General features: G+C 44.1%; 1 protein-coding gene across 2 annotated transcripts in view; it reads left to right on the top strand.

Moving 5' to 3' along the window:
• The first annotated feature begins 9,386 nt into the window (after positions 1 to 9,386).
• The window catches only part of Gfpt1 (glutamine--fructose-6-phosphate transaminase 1), a 55,966-nt gene continuing 42,875 nt past the window's right edge, over positions 9,387 to 22,477 (top strand). Inside the window, exons 1-4 of one of the 2 annotated variants that reach the window (XM_028853708.2) lie at positions 9,387 to 9,562; positions 17,690 to 17,797; positions 21,164 to 21,271; positions 22,025 to 22,150. In XM_028853708.2, coding sequence (XP_028709541.1) covers positions 9,556 to 9,562; positions 17,690 to 17,797; positions 21,164 to 21,271; positions 22,025 to 22,150 — 349 coding nt within the window. In that variant the 5' untranslated portion in view covers positions 9,387 to 9,555. The remainder of the gene's footprint in view (positions 9,563 to 17,689; positions 17,798 to 21,163; positions 21,272 to 22,024; positions 22,151 to 22,477) is intronic. The other variant, XM_028853698.2, reaches the window with a different exon arrangement.

The following is a 22,477-nucleotide window of genomic DNA, read 5'->3' as shown; positions in this document are numbered from 1 at the left end:
TGTGCACCCTAATAAACTTATCTGGGGTCAGAGACAGAACAGCCACAATATTAAACATAGAGGATAGGCAGTGGTAGCACACGCCTTTAATCCTAGCATTCCAGAGGCAGAAATCCATGTGTTCAAGGATCCAGCCAAGCATGGTGACTCACGCCTTTAACCCAAAGAAGTGAGCCTTTAATCCCAGGGAGTGATAGCAGATAGCAGAAAGGTATATAAGGCATGAAAACCAGGAACTAGAAGCATTTGGCTGGTTAAGCTTTTAGGCTTTGAGCAGCACAGTTCAGCTGAGACCCATTCGGATGAAAACTCAGAGGCTTCCATTCTGAGGAAACAGGATCAGCTGAGGAACTGGCGAGACCTAAGATTCCTACTACAGTATGTTTCTATTCATAAAAATTGTACAGTTAAATAAGAAAGCATCGTCTAGACTATCCACAATTATGTGTGCCCGTAAGATTGAGATGCAGTCATGAGATTACATGTACACATAACGTGGAGATGCATGGTAGATGGGGAGAATCATAGCTGTTATTGCACCAGAACAAGAGACAGCCAATTCATTCAAAAGGCAGTAATTCCATAACGCCTTGCGTGATGGTTTCTTCCAACAGAATCCTTGGTTCTGATAGGTTGACCTGAGCACTAGTTGTCACCTGCTGTATACTCCCATGGTCTTTTGCTACCAGCAGCTCTCAATAGCCTATCAGGGAATTCCCTCTGATTTTGTAAGTAGTCTTCAGAAGTGATTCCACCATTCTGCCAAGGCCAGCTGTTTCGTGTGGGAACACGGCTCAGTGAAGTCAGTCAGCCAGGCCCGCTGCTGCCCTCCAGTTGTGAGAAGAGTTCCCTGCTCAAAGTGCTGCTGTGTGTGAACGTGGTGGTTGTCAATCTGTGGGTGGGTGGGAGTTTTACAGGAAGTGTGGTATGTGAAGAAGGCAAATCTGGAGTGTTGACTCCAGTACTCAAACACCATGACTTCCATGATGAACGGACCAGTGCCATCTTAAAGGCTCAGTTGGCACCCAGAAGTGTTTGCAGCCAGGTCAGCCAGGAAAGGTGGCGGTCTGTGTTTCTAAGCCTATGGTCATCCCTGTCCAGGCCACAGTCATTTTGTGCATGAGCCCACCTGGTAATGACAGAGTGTTTGGGAAAGAGGCTGCCTGCTATCCGCAGAGAAAGGCATCTTCCCTGCTTTGTTAGAGGTGTCCTAGGCTGAGACCGCAGGAGAGCCACCATGTGGGGCACATCTTTACATTTTGTGGCCCATCGGCAAGGTCTGCCTTCATATTTCTTCCCCAGACATCTTGCCTCTAATTTTCCAATCCTGTTTCTTCCAAGACCATGGCCATCTAGCCAAATCATCGGCTGTTGGCTATGAAAGCCCCCAAGTTTTGCTCCCTGGGAGAATTCTCTCCCCACTGTTCTTCAGGAAGGGTCTGTCTTGGTGGGTGTGTCTATTATGGGGTGGTGTTTGCTTGTCAGGCAGAACCACGTGTAAGCCAGCCTTCTCTTCCTCGGTTGTTCACAGTCTGCTCCCTTCGTGGGCTGTTGAGGTGAGTGAGAGAAGGCAGTGCAGTCCTAACGGGGACCACACAGGTGAATGGTCTCCTTATGTGACTTGTGCCTTTGGGGCTGCTTGTGTGATTTCATGTGGTAGAGGAGGGCTGCCACACATGCCAAACATTACGGCTCGGTGGATCAGGTAACACCTGGTGCGTGCGGGGAAAGGGTTGCGTGCTTAGTAACTGTGCGTGAGCCCAGCAGTAGGTTAAAAGATGTTTCTCAAGAGGAGAGTTATGGGATGGAGACTCAGCAGCTAAGAGCACTGGCTGCTCTTCCAGAGAATCTGGTTTCGATTCCCAGAATCCACACGGTGGCCACAACCATCTGTATAGTTCCAACTTCTGGGAAACCAGTTCCACCTGCAAGCCTCCACAGGTACTACACTCAGATGGTGCACAGACATACATGCAGGCAAAAGACCTGTGCTGGTGTGAATGGAATTGGCTGCCCCTAAATTCATAGAGAAAGGCACTATTAGGAGGTGTGGCCTTGTTGAAGTAGGTGTAGCCTTGTTGGAAGAAGTGTGTCACTGTGGGGGCGGGCTTTGAGGTCTCTTTTGCACAAACTTCCCTCAGTGTGACTTTCAGTCCACTTCCTGTTGCCTTCTGATCAAGATGTAGCCTGTACCATGTCTGCCTGCATGCTGCCATGCTCCCTGCCATGATGCTAATGGACTGAACCTCTGAAACTATAAGCTACCACCTCAGTTAAATGTCTTCCTCTGTAGGAGTTGCTGTGGTCATATTATCTTTTCACAGCAATAGAAACCCTAACTAAGACAACACCCATACATATAAAATAGAAATAAATACATCTTATAATATATATTTTGTTCTTCTAAGGTTGGGAATATGGCTCACTGGTTGTAGTGATGTGAATGAGAATGGCCCCGATAGGCTCATATGTTTGAATGGTTGGTCTCCAGTTGGTAGAACTGTTTGAGAAGGATTAGGAGGTGTGGCATTGTTGGAGAAGGTGTGTCACTGGAGGTGGGCTTTGAAGTTTCAAAAGCCCACACCAGGTCATCTTGATTTTTCTCTCTACTTCCTGCCTGTGGATCAGAATGCAAACTCTCAACTACTGGTCCAGTGCTGTGCCATGCCTGCCTGCCTACCACCACACTCTCCACCACGATGATGTAACCTCTGAAACTGTAAGCAAGCCCCCAATTAAATGCTTTCCTTTAAAAGTTACCATGGTCATGATGTTTCATCATAGCAAGAGAACAATAACTAAGACAGAAGTAAAAGAAAAATAAAATTTACAAAAGACTTTATTCCTCTGTGGCTGGGGATATGGTTCACTGGTGAATCTTTTTTTTTTTTCTTCATAGTTCAGTTTTTCTCCTTTTTGGAGAGAGGGTCTTTCATATAACACAAGCAACATGGTGCCTCTAACTCACCATTTCGTTGAGGATAGCCTAAGTTGATCCTGTTTCTAGCTTCTGAGTGCTAGAATTACAAGCTTGCGCCACAACATCCATTGTCTGTCATCCTGGGAGTCTAACCCAGGGTTAGGGGCATCCTAGCCAAGTGCTCTACCGACCAGCTACAGCTGCAGCCTAGAGGCCGGCTTTTTTTTTTTCAATGAAGGAGAGCTAGTCAAGAACGCCAAAGCCCAAGTCAGCATCCTACTCTAGGAATCTTTTATTTGTGACTGCTGCTCCTCGGCAGGACCTCCTGGTGCTATGTCAGCGGCTGGCAGTCCCCACAGTGTATGTGAGACTTGTGCTCACGGTGGTGGTCAAGACCTGTGCCGAGGTTCTACTTTTACACTGCTTCCTCCATGAGGGCATTGATCTTCTCTTCTGTGATGGTTACCTCATTGTCATGAAAGATGAGGGTAGAGGCAGGGGGGCCTAGAGAGGAGGCCATGGTAAGGGCACGGCAGGACTGGTTCTGCCAGGCATGACTAAGTGCCACATGAAGTGAGGGCCTCACCTGTCACTGCTTTAGTTTTCTCAACAGGACCAAGCTACCAGATGGCAGCTGGGGAAAATTTTTGTTTTCCTTTTTAATGATTTTTTAAAAAATGTAGATGTAAAGAACTAAATGTGGTAGTGTATACCTGTAATCCCAGCACTAGGGTGATGGAAGTAGAAAGGTCTCCAGTTCCAGGCTAGCCTGGGCTATGTAGGGAGACACTGTCTCAAAAAGAAAACAACACAAAAAGTGCCGGGGAACAGCCTCAGCAGTTTCGGGGGTCTGAAGGACGGAATACCTGGAAGGCGCAATAACGACTCAGAGACAGTGTTTGTGCAAGTTGACAGGTCACTTCCGGCTTCTGCAGTTGCTAAGTAGCTTCTCCGCTACAGCGTCTTTAGCTTTTGCTTTTGCCTTGGTAACCTCAGTCTTTTATTATCATGAGCAAGGGGAAACAGAAAGAAAAGGGAAAATCACCTGTGGTGGTATTGTGTCCACCAAAATATTGTGTACTCTAATAAAAATATCTGGGGTCAGAGAACAGACAGCCACTAGATACAAAGGCTAGAAAATGGTGGCACTCACACCTTTAATCCTAGCATTCCAGAGATAGAAATCCCTCTGGGATCTCTGTGAGTTCAAGGCCACATTGGAAATAGCCAAGCATGGTGACACACACCTTTAATCCCAGAAAGCCAGCCTTTAATCCCAGGGAGTGGTGGTAGAAAGCAGAAAGATATATAAGGTGTGAGGACCAGAAACTAGAGGCATTTTTGGCTGGTTAAGATTTTGGCTGGTTAAGCATTCAGGCTTTTGAGCAGTAATTCAGCTGAGACCCATTCCGGATGAGGACTCAGAGGCCGCCAGTCTGAGGAGACAAGACCAGCTGAGGATCCGGCGAGGTGAGATAGCTGTGGCTTGTTCTGTCTCTCTGATCTACCAGCATGAAACCCAATAACTCGTCTCAGGTTTGATTTTATTAATAAGAACTTATAAGATTCCTGCTACAATCACCCAATACAAAACGTTCTCATGATTCCAAAGGTTATTCTTAGAAAATCACCAATATATTCTTCATCATCTTTAACTAAACATAGGAACTATCCCAGACTTAACACCAAAGCAAGCATAATTTATTTTTATTATTAATGATTATACAATCTTCTGAGCACTTGACCCAGAGGCTAGCAACGTGCAATTTCACAAAAAAGGTAAAAATAAGAACAGTGGTTAATATACTAGACAGTCGTTTCCTTCTCACACAGCCTACTCCGACCTCAAGACCCCTGCAGCCGCCTAAGTTCCTCCTCAGCCCTCTGTAAACACCAAGCCCCAAGACTGGTGGGCCACAATGACCTCAGACAAGAAATATGTCCCTGCAAGTCAGCAACTTTTGTCCTTCTATATCCCAACAATTCCAAGGAAGACCTGATCCAATTTTCAGAGCTTCCATGAAAGGAAGCTCGCCTTTCCTGGCAGCTCTTTTCAATCTAGGAACCCAATAAAACTTGCAGCAATCACTTCAACCATTGCCACATTGTCTCCACACTCCTTCAGGAAGAATCAAAATGTCTGGATTAAAGTTGCCTTCTTTTTTTCTTGGTGCAGGCCACCATTTTCCTCCTATTCTAGGTTCCCACACATTTAGTCTGTCATCCCATCTATATGTTACTCCATCCACAGTCTTCAGCCAATACCCCTTAGGGTCTCAAGTTTTACACAATGTCCTTGGAATATCCTCAGAAACTGAATTATTCATCATGGCCAATTTGAATCCAGTGTGCTGATACACATCATACCATGTGCTATAGTTGACCACACATTCGGTACAGTTTATCCAAGCCTGAAAATGTTCCCCAGGCTGCAGGTTCTTTCCTATGACCTGCATAACTAACTGTCTTGACCCCAGCCTGGGTGATCATCTTTGTATAATTCCCTGTGAAATTTACTTCACTCCTTTTCTGTATCACAGAAATCACCATTGATCTAGGAACACAGAACATGAAGATCAGATAGAAGAAAAGGACTAGCATTATAAGAAGTAATTATATGGAGGAAAGCATGACATGTGCATGCCATATAGCATGACCTCGGGACACGTAGGCATTTCTGCCTTGGCCCTCTAGAGGCATGCTAAGGAGGGTTGATGGTTCACAATCTCGGGTTCCTCACCTCCAATCTCTGCTGGCAGCACGTCAGGCGTTATATGCCATCCCTCAAAAAAAAAAAAAAAAAAAAAAAGCAAAATTTTTGAAGCTTGAGATGGTTTGAGACTGTTTTATATTCTCAGAGAATTTCTTGGGGCTCAGGGTAGCTGGATTACAAGGTGCTGGAAGTGTTTAGCAGGGGGGTGAGCACCGACAAGGCTGCTGGAGGACTGGGGTCTGGAGACCTGTGTGCTGCTTCTGTGCGGGGGCTTAACTTTGTGGGGCAGGTACTCTGCCTGAGCAGGGAGACATGATCGGGTCTGTATTTGAAGGGCTGTTCTGGCGAGGTCTGCAGATTAAGATGGGTAGTAGTGGAGCCAAAGGGGCCCAGTCCAGGGGTCTTCCTTCAGCTGACTGGTGGTGGTGTGGTGTGTGTGTGTGTGTGTGTGTGTGTGTGTGTGTGTTTGGGTAATGGTAGAACCTAGGAGAGGGCACTGTGGAACCCTGGAGCTGGAGTTACAGGCATTGTGAGCCACCTCACTTGGGTGCTGGGAGCTGAACTCTGGTCCTTTGGAAGGACAGTAAGCACTCCAAATCTCTGAGTTGTCTCTCCAGCCTGGTGTGTTTTGAGACGGGGCTCAGGCTGGCCTGGAGCTTTCTTTACTGTCAGGGATGACCATAAACTCTGACACTTGACCTCAGCCTGAGTTCTAGTCTTAGTGTTTTCCTTCTCACAGGCCTCAGGCAGTTTGTGTTTTTCCTTTGCTGTTTACCACCCTCCTTTTTACCCACTGGGTGAGATTTTCTACACCATTTCCTGAAATCTCAAACATATGTATCCAATCACCTGTGTTTTCATTCTACACACTAATACTTTTAGTGCTCTTTACTGGAATTTGGATCAGGGGTAACAAAAATCACAGATGAGGAAGGTTAAAAGTCTGAGAGCTATTTACATGATGGCTCATCTGAAACATTATTTTTATATTTGTGTGTGTGTGTGTGTGTGTGTGTGTGTGTGTGTGTGTGTGTGTGTGTGTGCGCGCGTGCCAAGGCACTAGTAAGGAAGACCAGGGATTAAGCTTGGGGAGTCAGTTCTCTCCTTCCGCCATGTGGATCCTGGGGATAGAACTCAGGTCATCAGGCTTGGTAGCACGTGCCTTTACCAACTAAGCTACCTCACAGACCCCCTTTCTTTAGACTCAGTGACCTGGAGCTCTGGTGACCTCCAGCCTGTCAGACTGCACTGTAGGGCCACAGCAGGGCACCACCAGCTCTAAGGGGCCTGAGCACGTGGACAGGGAAGTAGACTCCATGAATGCACTGTGCTGGCTAGTCCTAGGTCAGCTTGAAATGTTACCTGAAGGGAGGGAACCTCAATGAAGAAAAGGCCTCTATAGGATCCAGCTGTGAGGCATTTTTTAAATTAATGGTTGATGGGGAGGGCCCAGCCCATTGTGGGTGGGGCCACCCCTGGGCTGGTGGTTCCGGGTTCTGTAAGAAAGCAGACTGAGCAAGCCAGGAGGAGCAAACCAGTAAGCAGCACCCCTCCATGGACTCTACATCAGCTCCTGCCTCCAGGATCTTGCTGTTTGAGTTCCTGTCTTGACTTCCTTCAGTGATGGACTGTGATGTGGGAATGTAAGCCAAATAAACCCTTTCTTCCCCAACTTGCTTCTTGGTCATGGAGTTTTATTGCAGCAATAGAAGCCCTAAGACAAAGACCCTCCCTCCTTTCTCCCATCCCCTTCCTTCCTTCAATTTGTTCGGTGCTGTTTGGTCAGGAGAAAAAAAATCCTTTCCATGGTCTCAGATGTTCAAATTAGACTCAGATGGCCTCTTTCCTTCACACATCGTTTATTTTCTCCTGTAGGCTTTATTTTTACAAGCCCAGAGAAGGCAGGGCGCTACACAGAGGAGGGGCAGTGTCTCAGCTGGCACATGGTTACAAAGCGTTCTTTGTCGTGGTGGTTTAGTGAGCTTGTTCAAGGCTGGGCTGGAGAACATTGGCCTTTAAAGTTTCCTTTCAGCGGGTGCCGAGCACCTACCAAGATAGCAGTAGAATGGAGCTGGATAAGAGACTGAGCCAGTAGCAGGCTGAAACGGCTGGGCAGTAGTTGAAACACTTCGCTAGTACTGTTGCCATTTTCTTTGTGGTATCAACAGGTTTACTGACCGCAAAACAAGGGATGCAAAGCCACACCTGGACTCTTGGGCAGTATCACGCTAGTCGTCTCCCAGCTGGTCTTTATAGGGTATGGTGTCTACCTGGGGTCCATTTCTAAAAAATGCACGGTCCATTAACAAACAGTCCACTGTGTTAACTGCCAAGATCATCTAGGGACATGTTTAATGGCTTGGAAATAATGAAGCATTTTTAGGTGAGAAATAACTTGACTGCATTTTCTAGCCTCTGTTTGAGGTAGGTGATGAAATACTGAAAAGCCTTTGCCTCCTTGCACTTATAACCAGCTGGCGGTCAATTCTGTGCCTCTGGCTTTTATCACTCATTCAAAAACATTCTTTAACATTTATTTATTCAGTTTTGGGGTAGAGCCGGTCACATGAATATGTATGTGTGTGTGTGTGTGTGTGTGTAGTGAGAAGACACCTTTGTAGGGCCCAGGGATGGGGCTCAGGCTTGCGAGTGTGTTTATGCCCTGAGCCATCTTTCCAGCCACCAGAACAGTTTTGATTCGCCACCTCTTGCTAGGGTCTATACTAGGCGGGTGTTGGTTGTACGAAAACCCACTACATCATAAGGGAACTTAGAACTTAGTGGGGAGCGAGGAAAAAGCCATTAACACAGAAGCCTATTGTTTGAGGCAGATCAAAGGATGAGAAGTTAAAGCCGCCTGGGGAAGACAAAAAGCTTTAAAAGTGGCAGCGATGTGGGACTCTGCAGAGTAACCCAGATGTGCAGGTTTGAATGCTGGTGCGGTCAGAGGGCACTCAGGGCTCGAACGTGCGGTAGGAAGGGGGTACAGGATGAGAGTACTCAACAGCGGTCAGCACACCAGCTTCGGAGGGCTCTATTCATTTCCTTTAGAGCTATCAACGGAGAGCTGATAGCCAGCTACATTTGCCCCGAAGGTACTATTTAAACGTTCCTGAAGCAAACGCCCGCCCGCTAACTTCTCAGGAACTCGTCTCCACTCTTGGCAATGGAGAGTTCATTTATGGCATGAGCGATCGCGGGTGCACCGTGTCTGCAGACTCCCTCCAGTCCTCTAAGGGGGGCAGTCGGACGCCGCCCACAGTTTTCTGAACCCAGACGCAGTGCTGGGACCGCTGAGCCGTGGTACCCTACTCATAGAACAGAAGAAGGCAAGGGGTGGGGCGCCGAGCACCTCGCCCACAGCTCAGGTCCTCACCGGAAAGGCAGCCCGAGGGCGGCCTGCAGGCTGGCGCACCTCTGTGCCAGTCGCCCAGTTCCGGCCACCGTTCCTGCGACACACAGAGGCGTCTGCCCCAGGCTCTCCCTTCCTCCCTCCGGCTGTCTTTTCTCTCCCTCTCTTCCTCGCGGGATGCAAACTGTTCTGTAAACAGCCCCTTTCTCCCACTCCGCCTCCCGTGGCACGGCTCGCCCTCGGCGGGCGGCTCCAGGAACCCGAGCCGGATGCCGGACACAGCGGCTGCCACGTCTCCGCTACCCGCAGCCCCGCGCCTGCGCGCACAGGGCATGGGCGAGGCCTGCGCGTGAGCGGCGCGGACGCGGCCCAATGGGAGAGCCGCGGCGGCGCGCGTGGCCCGGGGGGCGGGGCGGCAGTTAAGGGCCGAGCCGCGAGTCCGGCAGTCGGGTCCGAGCTGTCGCATCCCGGAGTCCGCCTCGTCGCCGCCACCCCGGCCCGAGCTCGTCCTCGCTTCCGAAGCTCTCTCGCGCGCCCGACCGCTCGGCCCTCGCCCCCGCGACCAGCACCATGTGCGGTAAGGGCCGCGATGGGGGCGTGTGGCGGCCGCGGGGCCCGCGCCGTGAAGGCAGGGGTGGACTTGCGCGAGTCAACGAGCGGCCTTGGGGCGGGGGGTCCTGAGGAGAGGGGTGGCCTTTGGGGAGGGCGTCCTGAGGAGAGCCGGCGTCCCGAGGAGAGCCGGGATCTGGTGTCGGGGGAAGAAGGGCGTCTGTGGGGCAGGGAGTCCAAGATGGGGATTCCTGGGTTGAGGGGGCGGCCGGAGTTAGGATGCTGGGGATGAGGAGCCCGCCGAGGAGATTGTGGGGCCCTGGTGAGTCAGAGGCTGCCAAAGGGGCTGGCGAGGGGGGCGGTGTTCTGGAAGGGTGTCGGGGCGCTCCGGGGGCACCTTTGCACGGAGCTCAGAGGCTAGATAAATGTCTACATTAGAGGAAGCGCGGGGCTGAAAGTGCCGACCGAGGAAGTATGGAGGGATGGCCACAGGAGGGTCCACCAGGTGACCGAGGCAACCTGTGGACATGCTGTGTGGTCCTGGGGGTTAAACTCAAAAAGTCAGCTTGCTAAGCGAGTGCTCTGTCCCCTAGCCACACCCCCAGCCTTTCTCATACACCCCCCCCTTTTTTTCTTTTTGTAACCGGGGCCCACTTGGTAGTCTAGGTTGGTCTGGAATTTAGGGTCCTGCCTCAGTCTCCCAAGTGCTGTGATTAAAAACGTGAATGACACCTTGCTGATAGCATTTCTTGAATTTATCTTGCATTTTAAAAAAAATACTTAATTTTAGACACTTTATTTTTGGCCGGCCTAATAGAACTCAAGCTAAAACTCTGACAATGATGTTACACACTAACTTCCTGCCACTCTTAAGTCTCTCAAGAGGACCCGTTACTAAATCAGTAACTTGATGAAGTGGGCTCAGAGCTGATCTTGTGGAAGAGACACGGCGAGAGCCCTGGTCAGTGATCACACATCATGCATGTGCACCTGTTTAACATATGTCTTTACTAGAACCATTAAAAAATAAAGTTAGGGCCGGGCCGGGCGGTGGTGGTGCACGCCTTTAATCCCAGCACTCGGGAGGCAGAGGCAGGCGGATCTCTGTGAGTTCGAGGCCAGCCTGGGCTACCAAGTGAGTTCCAGGAAAGGCGCAAAACTATGCAGAGAAACCCTGTCTCGAAACCCCCCCCCCCCAAAAAAAAATAAAGTTAGACTCACTCTCTCTCTCTCTCTCTCTCTCTTTTTTTTTTTTTTTTTTTTTTTTTTTTTTCCTGTTTTGGCTTTTCGAGACAGGGTCTCTCTGTGTAGCCCTGGCTGTCCGGAACTCGCTCTGTAGACCAGGCTGGCCTTGAACTTGCATAGATCAGTAAGCCGCCACCGCCACCGCCGCCGCCACCACCTCCACCCGGCTAAAGTTAGGCCCCTTTTATTCCATGTTTTAAGATTGTTATTTGAAGCCGGGCCAGCCTAGTCTACAGAGTTCCAGGACAGGCTCCAAAGCTACACAGAGAAACCCTGTCTCAAAAAACCAAAGGAAAAAAAATTTATTTGAAAGTGTTACTGTGAGAATTGTGACATGATTGATAATACTCTAAAATGGGAATGAGCCCTTAATAGTCCATAAAAAGAGTTATATTCTTACCTTTCCTGTTAAAATTGGTGATGCTACCACCAGAAGAAAGAGCATTTTTAGAGATACTGTCTCATGTTGTTCCTCAGACTGGCTTAGATCATAGCTCTCCTTCAGCCTCACGAGTGCTGAGATTTTAGGCATGAACCACCAGACCATGCCTGACTCCCAAGAAAGAACACTTTTTAAAGAGAGATATTATAGGGATTGAAGTGGAGCTGTTGAGAGACATTCGTCTTTCACTTGAACTGAATAAGAGGTGGATTGTACTCAGTGTGTTTTTTTCCCCTATGTTTAATTATTTCACCTTCTGAAAACGAAGAGCAGGTTTAGAGTTTGGATTCTAGAACATCAAAACAGAAACACCTATATTGAAATTATTGGAGTAGAGCTGACTTCATAATCAATTAACTTTTACTATTAATAGATTGGTTTTACAAAACATATAAATTTGTTTGGAGTTGTAAGTAGTGAATTTTCATGCTACTTAATTACTAGTGTGTTATATTTGGTATTTAACTGTTTTCTTTCTTATCTTTTATTTTGAGACTGGATCTCATGTAGCCCTGGTTGGTCTTGAACTCACTATGTAGCTGGGAATAACCTTGAACTCCTGATCCTCCTCATATCTCCCAGGTGCTGGGATTAAAGGACTCTGCCACCACTCCCAGCTAATTAACTGTGTTCGAGTGATGAGTTGTGTACATAGTCAAGTACCTGACATTCTGGTTGCAGGTTATTTCCTCATCTTGTTCCAGGAAGAAGAGTGTAAAACAGAAAAAAGAAATCAGATCTAGTTCATGAAGGAAGCCTTTGAAGGAGGAGATTGTTAAAGTGGCTGCTAGTGTAGGACAGCCATTAAACTGAGTGTCACTGATCATGAAGAATAAATAATGCTAGCACACAGTATTTGAAACATTCTAAGATCTGCCTTTCAACTCATTTCCTTAAAGTTAAAATTTGAAAGTTAAAAAGAGGAGAGGTTATTTTTTCTTCTGTATTGGTTTGTTTCCTTCCTTTCCCAGGATTTGATGTATCTCGGGCTGAGAACTTATGTCTTAGTTAGGGTTTTATTGCTGTGCAGAAACACTGACCACGACAACTCTTATTACAGTTTAGTCCATTCTATCATCATGGCAGGACACATGGTGGCATGCAGGCAGGCATGGTGCTGGAGAAGGAGCTGAGAGTTCTACATCTGGATCCACAGGCCACAGGAAGAGACTGGGAGCCAGTGGGCCTACCTTGGGCTTCTGAGACCTCCAAAGCCCACCGCCTAGTGACACACCTCCTCCAATAAAGCCACACCTAATCCAACAGGGCCACATCCCCTCATAGTGCCACTCTCTATGAGTCTGTGGGGGCCATTTTTATTCAAACCACCACAACTGATCTCCTACCTCAGCTTCTCAAGTATTGGGATTATAGGAATGTCTACCTCCCCTATCGTTTAATTTTTTAAAAATTTATTAGAATTATTTTAATTTTATAAAATTCATTATTAAAAAACTTGCAAATAGGACTGGAGAGATGGCTCAGAGGTTAAGAGCACTGCTTGCTCTTCCAAAGGTCCTGAGTTCAATTCCCAGCAACCACATGGTGGCTCACAACCATCTGTAATGAGATCTGGCACCCTCTTCTGGCCTGCAGGGATGTGTGCAGACAGAACACTGTATACATAATAAATAAATAAAATCTTAAAAAAAAAAAAAAAACCTTGCAAATAAACATCACACACCAAAATTAGCCCTGCCCAAAGTCTATACATCTCAATGAATTTCTGTACAGTTACAGTAGCCATTCTTAAGCTATGAAGCTCCATATTAGATTTTACACTTTCACTATTGAATATATTTTTATTCATTTATCCACCGCTAAAACTGAAAAATCCGTGACAGAATTAGAACTAGAAAAACAATTATCTCAATGTCTTTTAATTGTTGAAATAAAGTTTTTAGGCAGAGATACTGATGAAAAAGTGAGAATATTTACTAATTTCCTGCTATCTAATTTTTTCTGAAAGTAATTTTTTTCAGTATACAATATTGAAACGTTTTTCAAAAAATGTTAAAGTAAAAGAATAAGAACTAAGATTCCGTGTTATGTTTTTTTCAATTCTATATTTTGATAAAACTGTCAAAATATTTACTATATGTTTGGGCCATCAATAAAAACATTTTGTAGTCAAGCAAATTTGGGAAGCAATATATTGACCCAGTAATACCTTATGTTAGTATTATTTATCTGTTTGTCTGTCTGTCTATTTATCTATCCATGTATTTTTGAGGCACTTACCTAGGCTAGTTTACTTTCATATTGCTTTGATAAAACATCATGAATGGAAGCAGCTTGGAGAACAAAGGGTTTGTTACATCTTACAGGTTGGCGACTTATTGAGAAAAGCTAGGACAGGAACTAAAGCAGAGATCGTGGAGAAACAGGAGCTGCTTCCTGGCTTGTTCTCCATGGCTTGTCCAGCTTGCTTTCTTATATGACACTGGACTACCTGCTTAGGAGTGGTACTGTCCACAGTGGGTTTGACTCTTCCACATCAATCATTAGTTAAGAAAATGTCTCACAGGCATGTCCATAGAACAGTCTGATGGTGGCATTGGGGGTCTCTGCCCAGGTGATTTCACTTTATGCCAAATTTACAAAAAATAACCAGCAAACCATCTTACACTACATATAGTCGAGGCTGCTGGACTGAAACTCAGTTATTCTATTTCCACCTGGCATTTCAGATGTGAACCATCATGCCTGGTTCTATTTTTTTAAACTTAGTGATTTCATTTTTTTATGTATTTATGTGTCTAGGTGTTTTGCTTGCATATATGTGTGTGTGTCATGTGTGTGCAGTATCCCCAACGAGTCCAGAAGATGGCATTGAATCCCCAGGAACTAGAGTTAGAGACAGTTGTGAGCTGCCATGTAGGTGCTGGGCACCAAACTCTGGTCTTCTGCAAGAACAGCAAGTGATCTCTCAACCTCCAAGCCTTCTCCTCAGCTCCTGGCTGCATTTTTGTTTTTGTTTCTCATGTTTCTGGAGACAAATCCAAGGCCTCTCATAAAGCACTCGACTACTCAGCAGTTATATCCCAGTGCCATGTCCCTGCCTCCCCTCTTTGTCGGTTGGTTGGTTTGTTTATTTAGACAGGTTCTGGTGTAGTCCAGGCTGGAACTCAACTATATAGCCAAAGATGACCTTGAACTTCTGATTATCTTGCCTCTACCTTCCCAGGTGCTGAGAGTTTAGGGATGTGCTGCCATGTCTCATACATGGTACTGGGAATCAACTCAGGGCTTCTTGTATGCTTGGTAATCACTCAACAAAGTTGCTACACTCCCAGCTCCCCAGCCCCCCCCTTTTTTTTTTAGTTTTGGGATAACCCCAGCCCTCTCTTAACCATTGAGCCATCTCTCTAGCCTCTCTTGGTCCTTTGAAATACTATGCCCATTATATTTATTTTGGTTTTGCTGAGAGTGTATCATCAGATCATTTAAACTACTCCTACTTTTCATGGGTTTTGCTGAATATTAAATAAATTGGAGTTGTATCTTTCCGATCTGATGCTTATATGAATGATATTTTATAATGACATTTTCTACCCAGTTAGCAGTAAGGGGGCTTGCAATTTGAAAGTATCCTGAATGGAATATTTTTAAAAACCGTTTTTGTAGTTAAACTGTCTAATGGCTTTGCAGGTAATTGAGGGATGCTGAAACTGACTGCTAGGGTGACTCATAAAACAATACTGTTTAACCGCCTTAGAAATCATACTGGATATAAAAAAGCTGTGAGGGGAATTAACTAATTGCTTAATACACATTTCCTGGGAAGGGAGAGGTTAATCAGTGGTAAGGCTAATAGAAATGAGCAATAGAAGATGGGAAGGGTTTGGCAATGCTTGTTTGTGATGTCTGCTCCTGGAGACCCAAAATTAGTAAGAATAAAGGTTCTGGAAACTTTTAACACTAAACCTATTTACTTTGACTCAATTTGTTTATTTATATTATTATTATTGTTATTACTGCTACTACTACTACTATTATTATTACCATTGGTTTTTCAAGACAAGGTTTCTCTGTGTAACAGCCCGCGCTGTCCTGGAACTTGCTCTGTAGACAAAGCTGGCTTTGAACTCACAGGCAATTTTACCCATCTTTGACTCAATTTTTTAAAGCTTTTAATTAGGAAACCCTTATCTTACCTCTTTTTAGCATTGAGCAAAATTTAGTGTTGTTTCTTGTGGCTTGGGAATTTTCAACTGTGTGTTTCAGGTTATCTAGAAAGTATCAGAAGATATGACATGATTGATATGACAGTGATAGCACTGTCTTTTGGAGACATGACTTGAGAGTTGCCTTCAAAGGATTGTCCTCTGGTCAGAGAAAACAAAAATGAATGCAAATTCAGTGGCTGCAGATGCTGTCACAGTCCTCCTGTCCGTGGCAATATGAAATTCATGAGACACAGGAGGGTGGGTTTTCAGGGCTGACAAGATGGTTTAGTGGTAAAGGTGCTGCTTGCTGCCAAGTCTGATGATCTGAGTTCAGTTCCCAGGACCCACATGTAAGGAGAGGAACAACTCTTGCAAGAAGACTCCTGTTTTCTGTTCTCCATGTGCACACCGTGGTACACACATATGCACATTCACACACACAAAATAAATATGATTTTTAGAATATTTGGAGGCCAGAGAAATGACTCAGTAGGTAAGGGTGCTTGCTGCCAAGCTGAACAACCTGAGTTCTATCCTTGGAACCCACAGAATGGGGAAGGAGTTGTCCTTGACCTCCACATAAATGTGCATGCGCAGATATGCACACAAATAAATGTAATAAAACATTTAAAAATAGTTTCTAAGTAGTAGATTTTAAAAACAAGTTACACAGAGAAACCCTGTCTCGGGGGGAAAAACAAAACAAAACAAAACAAAACAAAACAAAACAAAACAAAAAAACAACTCGGGATTGGCCCTGGGTTCGGTCCTCAGCTCTGGAAAAAAAAATGACAAAATAAAACTAATGTTTACTCAGCATTTCCACTTGTGGGCATTTGAGATGAAATCCTTAAGCCAAAGAGAATTTCAACCCCATGTTTATTGCAATACTTTACAAAATACAAATCATGCTTTTAATTGGCGAGTGGATAAGGAAAGTGTGTGTTTGCAACGATAGAATACGGCTCAGTCATAAAACAGTGAAACCCTGTCATTTGCAAGAACATGGGTGAAAAACTACAGGACATTGTGTTGAATGAAACCAACCAGACACAGAATGGCAGATGCATGTTCTCACTTATGTATGAAAATCAATGTCACCTTTGTAGAACCACAGAATAGAGGAGGGGGCAGGAAAAAGAAGGACTTTAGGGATGCAGAAAGGTGCTAAGACCTTCCAGGAGCTATACCCTAAAAACAACTGACTCTTTCTTCCTCAGAAGCCATAGCTCAACTGTCGTAGCTCTTAAGTTAGGGATGGGATCATGAACCCTTCATACTCCGTGTTAGAACAGGCAGCCGAGGTTATTGTGAGTTCTTGAGTGCAGAGGTCCTGTCAGGTCTTGAAGACACTGTTTTGCTCTTGCCCTCCTCTACTATGGCTCTATAGTCTCTTCTTTTCCTCAGTGGCACCTGAACCTGATTCAAGCCTTTTTGAGGCAGTTATGTATTTAGGTCAGATTTTTTTATTATTGTGTTGGGTTGTAGTTGAATGATAGAACACTTGACTCCAGTTGTGGGGGAAAAATTAAATTGTCACTGGACATTGTTGGTATATGCCCTTAATCCCAGCACTAGGGAGGCAGAGGCAGGTTGGAGGCCAGCCTGATTGATCTACAGAGCAAGTTCCGGGACAGCCTATGCTACGCAGAGAAACCCTGTCTCAACAAACCAAAACAATTTTTTCCCCTGAGACAGGGTTTCTCTGTGTAGTTTTGGTGCCTGTCTTGGATCTCGCTCTGTAGACCAGGTTGGCCTCGAACTCACAGAGATCCACCTGGCTCTGCCTCCTGAGAGTGCTGGATTAAAGGCGTGTGCCACTACAGCCCGGCCACAAAATAAAAAAATTTAAACAGTTTTATACCTAAACATTATTGATAGCGGAAATAAATAGTTATTTTAGCTGTATAGTTATAGGAACTATTTGTGATTTAAAATACTTATTAGAAGGTGTATGTGTGTTTATTGTAATAGCATATAGGATATAGCCCATAAATTTGTTTAATTTTTAAAAAATAAATTTTGGTTGACGAAGTGGCAGTTAAGGAAATAAATGATTAACTTCATAAGCTTTGTTGAAAATAACTAGACATTTATTTTGACATATTTTTGTTAATCTTTTATGTTTACAAGATGATCCCCTTTGGAAAAGTTCCATAGGCTCTAAATAATTTGAGATGAGGGTTTATTTCTTTTCTAAAAAAGGAATCTAGCTGTATATTTTTGCATAGCCTAAACATAATTATATCAGATTTGATTCATTAGAGTTGTCCATTAAATATTTATTTCTTTTTTGCAGGTATATTTGCCTATTTAAATTACCATGTTCCCCGAACAAGACGAGAAATCTTGGAGACCCTAATCAAAGGCCTTCAGAGACTGGAGTACAGAGGATATGATTCTGCTGGTATTTTCTTTAAAAATATACTGTGGGGTTTGCATTGATTCTTGAATCTAAATAGTATTTTTATTATTTTTAGGAGGCTTAACTCTATGTTTGCTTTGTTTTATAAATCCAAGTCTGAAGAAATTTTTCCTTTCATCATGTCTAAAGAGTTTCCTTATGTCATTTCAACAGTATTATTATTTATGTGGCTATTACTTCTCAGTAATTTCCTTTATGAAGAAGTTACTATAGGACTGGAAGTGTGGCTTAATTGATAGCATACTTGAAGCCTTGGGTTTATCCCTAGCACCACACAAACTGGGTTTGAGGTTCCTACCTGTAATCCCGGCACTGAGCAGGTAGAGGCAGGAAGATGAGAGTTCAAAGTCATCCTTAGATACATATTAAGTTTGAGCCCAGCTTGCAGGAGACTTTGTCTCAAAAAAACAAAACAAAAGTTGACTATAAAACTTTTGACATAAGACATTTTTATGGAAACAAGTTGTAGAACACCTTACCCTATAAATTATTCGTTCTTTTTAATTTTGTGTGTATGTGTACATGAGTGCGGGTGCTAGAGTTACATGGGTGTGAGGAACTAAACTCAGGTTTCCTGCAAGAACAGTGCTTAACCTCTGAGCCATCTCTCCAGCCCCTGTAAGTCCATTTTTCTTTCATTTCTTTTTCTCTCCATGGATTCATGCTATGTCATTTAAATATGAAAAAAAAAATTTCTTTTTGTACGGGAGATTGAACTTTATGGTCTTGTACATGCTAGGTAAGCACTCTGCTACTGAGTGATATCCTAAGTCATGATTCTTCTGTTTTATATAAATGACAAGTCAAGTAAAAATTACTTTCTAGCAGTGTCAGTCTGACTTTTAGCTCCCTGTGTTGGGGTCCACCGGAGCTCCCATTCCATGGTTCCTAGAATGACTCATGAATCTCAGCAAAGAGTTGAACACATAGCTCTGTGATTCCCTACAGCAGAAGAATCCAGAGCAAAACCAGGAACAGGAATGGGTGTAGGATGAAGTCTGCAGGAAAGCAGGCCCTAGCTTCCCGGAGGCCTTTGAACAGGCTATGCTTAATTTTCCTAGCAACAGAGTATGATAGTACACGTGGATGTTGTCTACTAGCTAAGCCCCTGATGACTCATGGCCCAAAGCACCGTTTGCCTAGCACCTAGCAGTCACCCATCCCAGAGGGACACACTGTTTTCATGAACAGTCCATGCACAGGAACTAGGCTCACCCTTTCAGGTGGTAGGAATCCCTCTGAAATATAAGATCCTAGAGGCCAATCCAGGACCAACCTTGAAAGTCTTTCTAAGGATATCAGTGTTGGTTTCTCATTTCCTGTTTTAGGGGTACTGGGAATGGAAGCCAAGGTCACAAATGCTGTGACAGTGCTGAGTAATACCAGGCCCTGTTCCTTTGTTGTTCAAATTCTCCACTTTTAGCTTTTCCAACAACATAACTTCTCATATGGATGTTGATTAAGTTTTCTGTCAGCTTTGGAGGCTCCTTTTCTTATGTCTGTTGTGTAAATAGGAATGCTCTTTTTTTTTTTTTTTCATTTTTTACTTCTTTATTTGAGATTAGGTCCTGCTCTATAGCCCAGACAGACCTTTCTCCTAAGTGCTGAGATTACAGACATGATCACTACTCCCAGCCACTGAGATTGCTTCCTTACCACACTTGCCTTTGTATTTTTATGATGAGATGACTTCATCAACCCTGTACATTGTGATTCACAATCTATGTATTTTGTTTAAGTTTTGAGACAGTCTTCTTTGTAGACCACACTGGCCTCAAACTTGGCATCCCCCTGCCTTAGTCTGTGGAGTGCTAGGATTACAGGTATGTGCTTCCTGAGTTGCAGACCTGTGTTTCCAGCTGCCTTCTAGAAGTTTCTTCCAGGGTAGACCACAGTATAATGGACTTGCAGGTTCATAATTGAAATGGACACTGTGGTCCTCACTGCATACCTCATTCTGTTCTATGTCCTTTCTATCAGTAATCATTCTACAGATCCCTTGAACCCAGGGCAGAACCGTGTTTAGGACCTTCTCACTTCCATCCAGGCCCTTGTGTCTCTCTCATTCATCTTCATCCCCTGTTTAAATCAGGCCACGTTCTCTAGTTCTGCTTTGTTGCAGCTGTAATGTCCTCTTTCTTCCTTACCTCTGTGCCGTCCTCCTCTCTGCCATTTTCGGAGCATTTGCTGATTGTTCTTGCCATATTATTTCCTTAGATTTCAGGGTCTATCTAAGGAAGTTTTTCAAGTTCCTTGGTAACTTAAGTAAAATTTCAAGAGATGCTTTCCTGACTGTCACTTGTTTTCCCCTTCAGAGGGGAGTGTCTCTCTTCTGCAGTTCTCCATTGTGCCTTTGGCACTTTTCCACGGTTTATAACTTATATAGCAATTGCTTGTTTTTGTGTTTGTTTGTTTTTGATTTTTTTGACACAGGTTTTCTCTGTGTAACCCTGGCTGTCCTGGATCTTGCTCTGTAGACCAGGCTGGCCTTGAACTCACAGAGCTCCACCTGTCTCTGTCTCCTAACTGCTGGGATTAAAGGTGTGCATCACCACTGCCTGGCAGCAGTTGCTTGTACAAGTAATAATTTTGGTAATCATTATTCTTTCTCTGTTTTCTGAACAGACTGTTAGGTAAGAATTGAGCTCTTCTAACCCCTTTCCCGACCTCCCTTCTTTGACCCTCTTTTCTGATGCTGGATTTGAACCCAAAGCCCCATGCATGCTAAATAAGGTCTTTACCACTGAGCTGCCCCCCCCCCCATTTTCATTTTTTGTTTTAAACAGCTGTCAAGGGCTGGAGAGATGCCTCAGAGGTTAAGAGCACTGACTGCTCTTCCAGAGGTCACGAGTTCAATTCCCAGCAACCACATGGTAGCTCACAACCATCTATAATGAGATCTGATTCCCTGTTCTGGCGTACAGGCAAACTTGCAGAAAGAACACTGTTTATATTAAATAAAATAAATCTTTAAAAAAAAAAAAAAAAAAACAAACAGCTGTCAATATCTCAACACATAATAGATTTTTAGAAAATCTACTTGGTAAATGAAGTAATTAGATGAATATATAATTCCGCCCCCCCCCCTTTTTTTTTGGTTTGTTTTTTTCCAGACAGGGTTTCTCTGTGTAGTTTTGGTGCCTGTCCTGGATCTCGCTCTGTAGACCAGACTGTCCTCGAACTTATAGAGATCCACCTGCTGAGTGCTGGGATTAAAGGCGTGTGCCACCACCGCCTGGCTATTATTATTATTATTATTATTATTATTATTATTATTATTAGCCTCATTGGTAATCTTAACAACCAATTTCTAAGTTTTGCTTTCTCATCTACCTCTTGCTAATTTAGGTGTGGGACTTGATGGAGGCAATGACAAAGACTGGGAAGCTAATGCCTGCAAAATCCAGCTCATTAAGAAGAAAGGAAAAGTTAAGGCACTGGATGAAGAAGTTCACAGTAATGTATTTAGTTTGATTTTTCCTGTTCTCCCCTATTTTGGGACCCATTTTGAGGAAGACTTAAAAATTGAAGAGAAAGAAGAAAAGTAGTTTTGTTAACTGCTTGGGTTTAAATTGTCTCTGAGCTTCAAAAATGATCATAGCAACCAGGAAGGAAATTATGTGCAGTGGGTTTAGGGCCAGCTCTGACCTTGAAGTGAAGAAGCTTCAGAAACGCCATCCTAAGAATGGACTTCACATAGGTAGCCTGTTCATATGTCTCCACTTGGTGTGGTTTTTACTTTGCTTGATAATGACCCCAAATGCAAGATGCTGATGCTCGTTTGCTGATCTGCCAGAGAAGCCACAAGGTGCTTCTTGTGAAGGGAGGGGGTGAAAGTTCTTACTTAACAAGGAGAGAAGAAAAATGAAATCTGAGTCTGCTAAGAGGTATGGTAAGGATGAACCTTCTATCTAAAAGTGAGAAGAAAAAACAAATTGGTGCTTGTTCTGCTGTCACATCTCAAGCAGAAAATGCAACAGCCAGAGGCCACAGACCACAGTTAGTAGTTCATTAAGGTGGAAAACATAATGACATTGTGTAGGAAAACACATGCTCCTGTAGAGCTCTGTACCGTCTGCAGTTTCAGGTATCCACTGAGTATCTTTAAACACAAACCTTGTGGATGAGAGGGCTGGTATAGTTATACTTAATATAACTCACATCTATAGCATTATCAAATACTAGAGTTTTAAATTTTATCTTCTACAGAACAACAAGATATGGACTTGGATATAGAATTTGATGTACATCTTGGAATAGCTCATACCCGTTGGGCAACACATGGAGAACCTAATCCTGTTAATAGTCACCCTCAACGCTCTGATAAAAATAATGGTATGAATAGCTTATGTGTGCTTTGATATGATTTTAATGGGCCAGTAATGGGAGGAGAATCAAGGTGCTTATGTTGTTATTTTAATTACATTCTCATCTGGAAATTTCAAGACATATTCAGAGAATGTACAAAACTTGATCCCATCACCAAATTTCAACAACCCTCCATGTATAAGTTATTTTAGGATTCCAGTAATAAAAATGGGTAACTCTTCAATATGCCAGTCTTTTTCTTTCTTTTTCTTGTAAGTTAATGTATTGTTTATCTGTAAGTTTCCTGTAGTCTAGGTGTTGCTAATTATATCTAATCCTGTTATGTTATTTAAT

Source organism: Peromyscus leucopus, chromosome 3 (assembly GCF_004664715.2).
Source record: "Peromyscus leucopus breed LL Stock chromosome 3, UCI_PerLeu_2.1, whole genome shotgun sequence".
Lineage (NCBI taxonomy): Eukaryota > Metazoa > Chordata > Mammalia > Rodentia > Cricetidae > Peromyscus > Peromyscus leucopus.
Note: the sequence above shows the minus strand (reverse complement) of the source record. Positions and strands in the feature narration are given on the sequence as shown.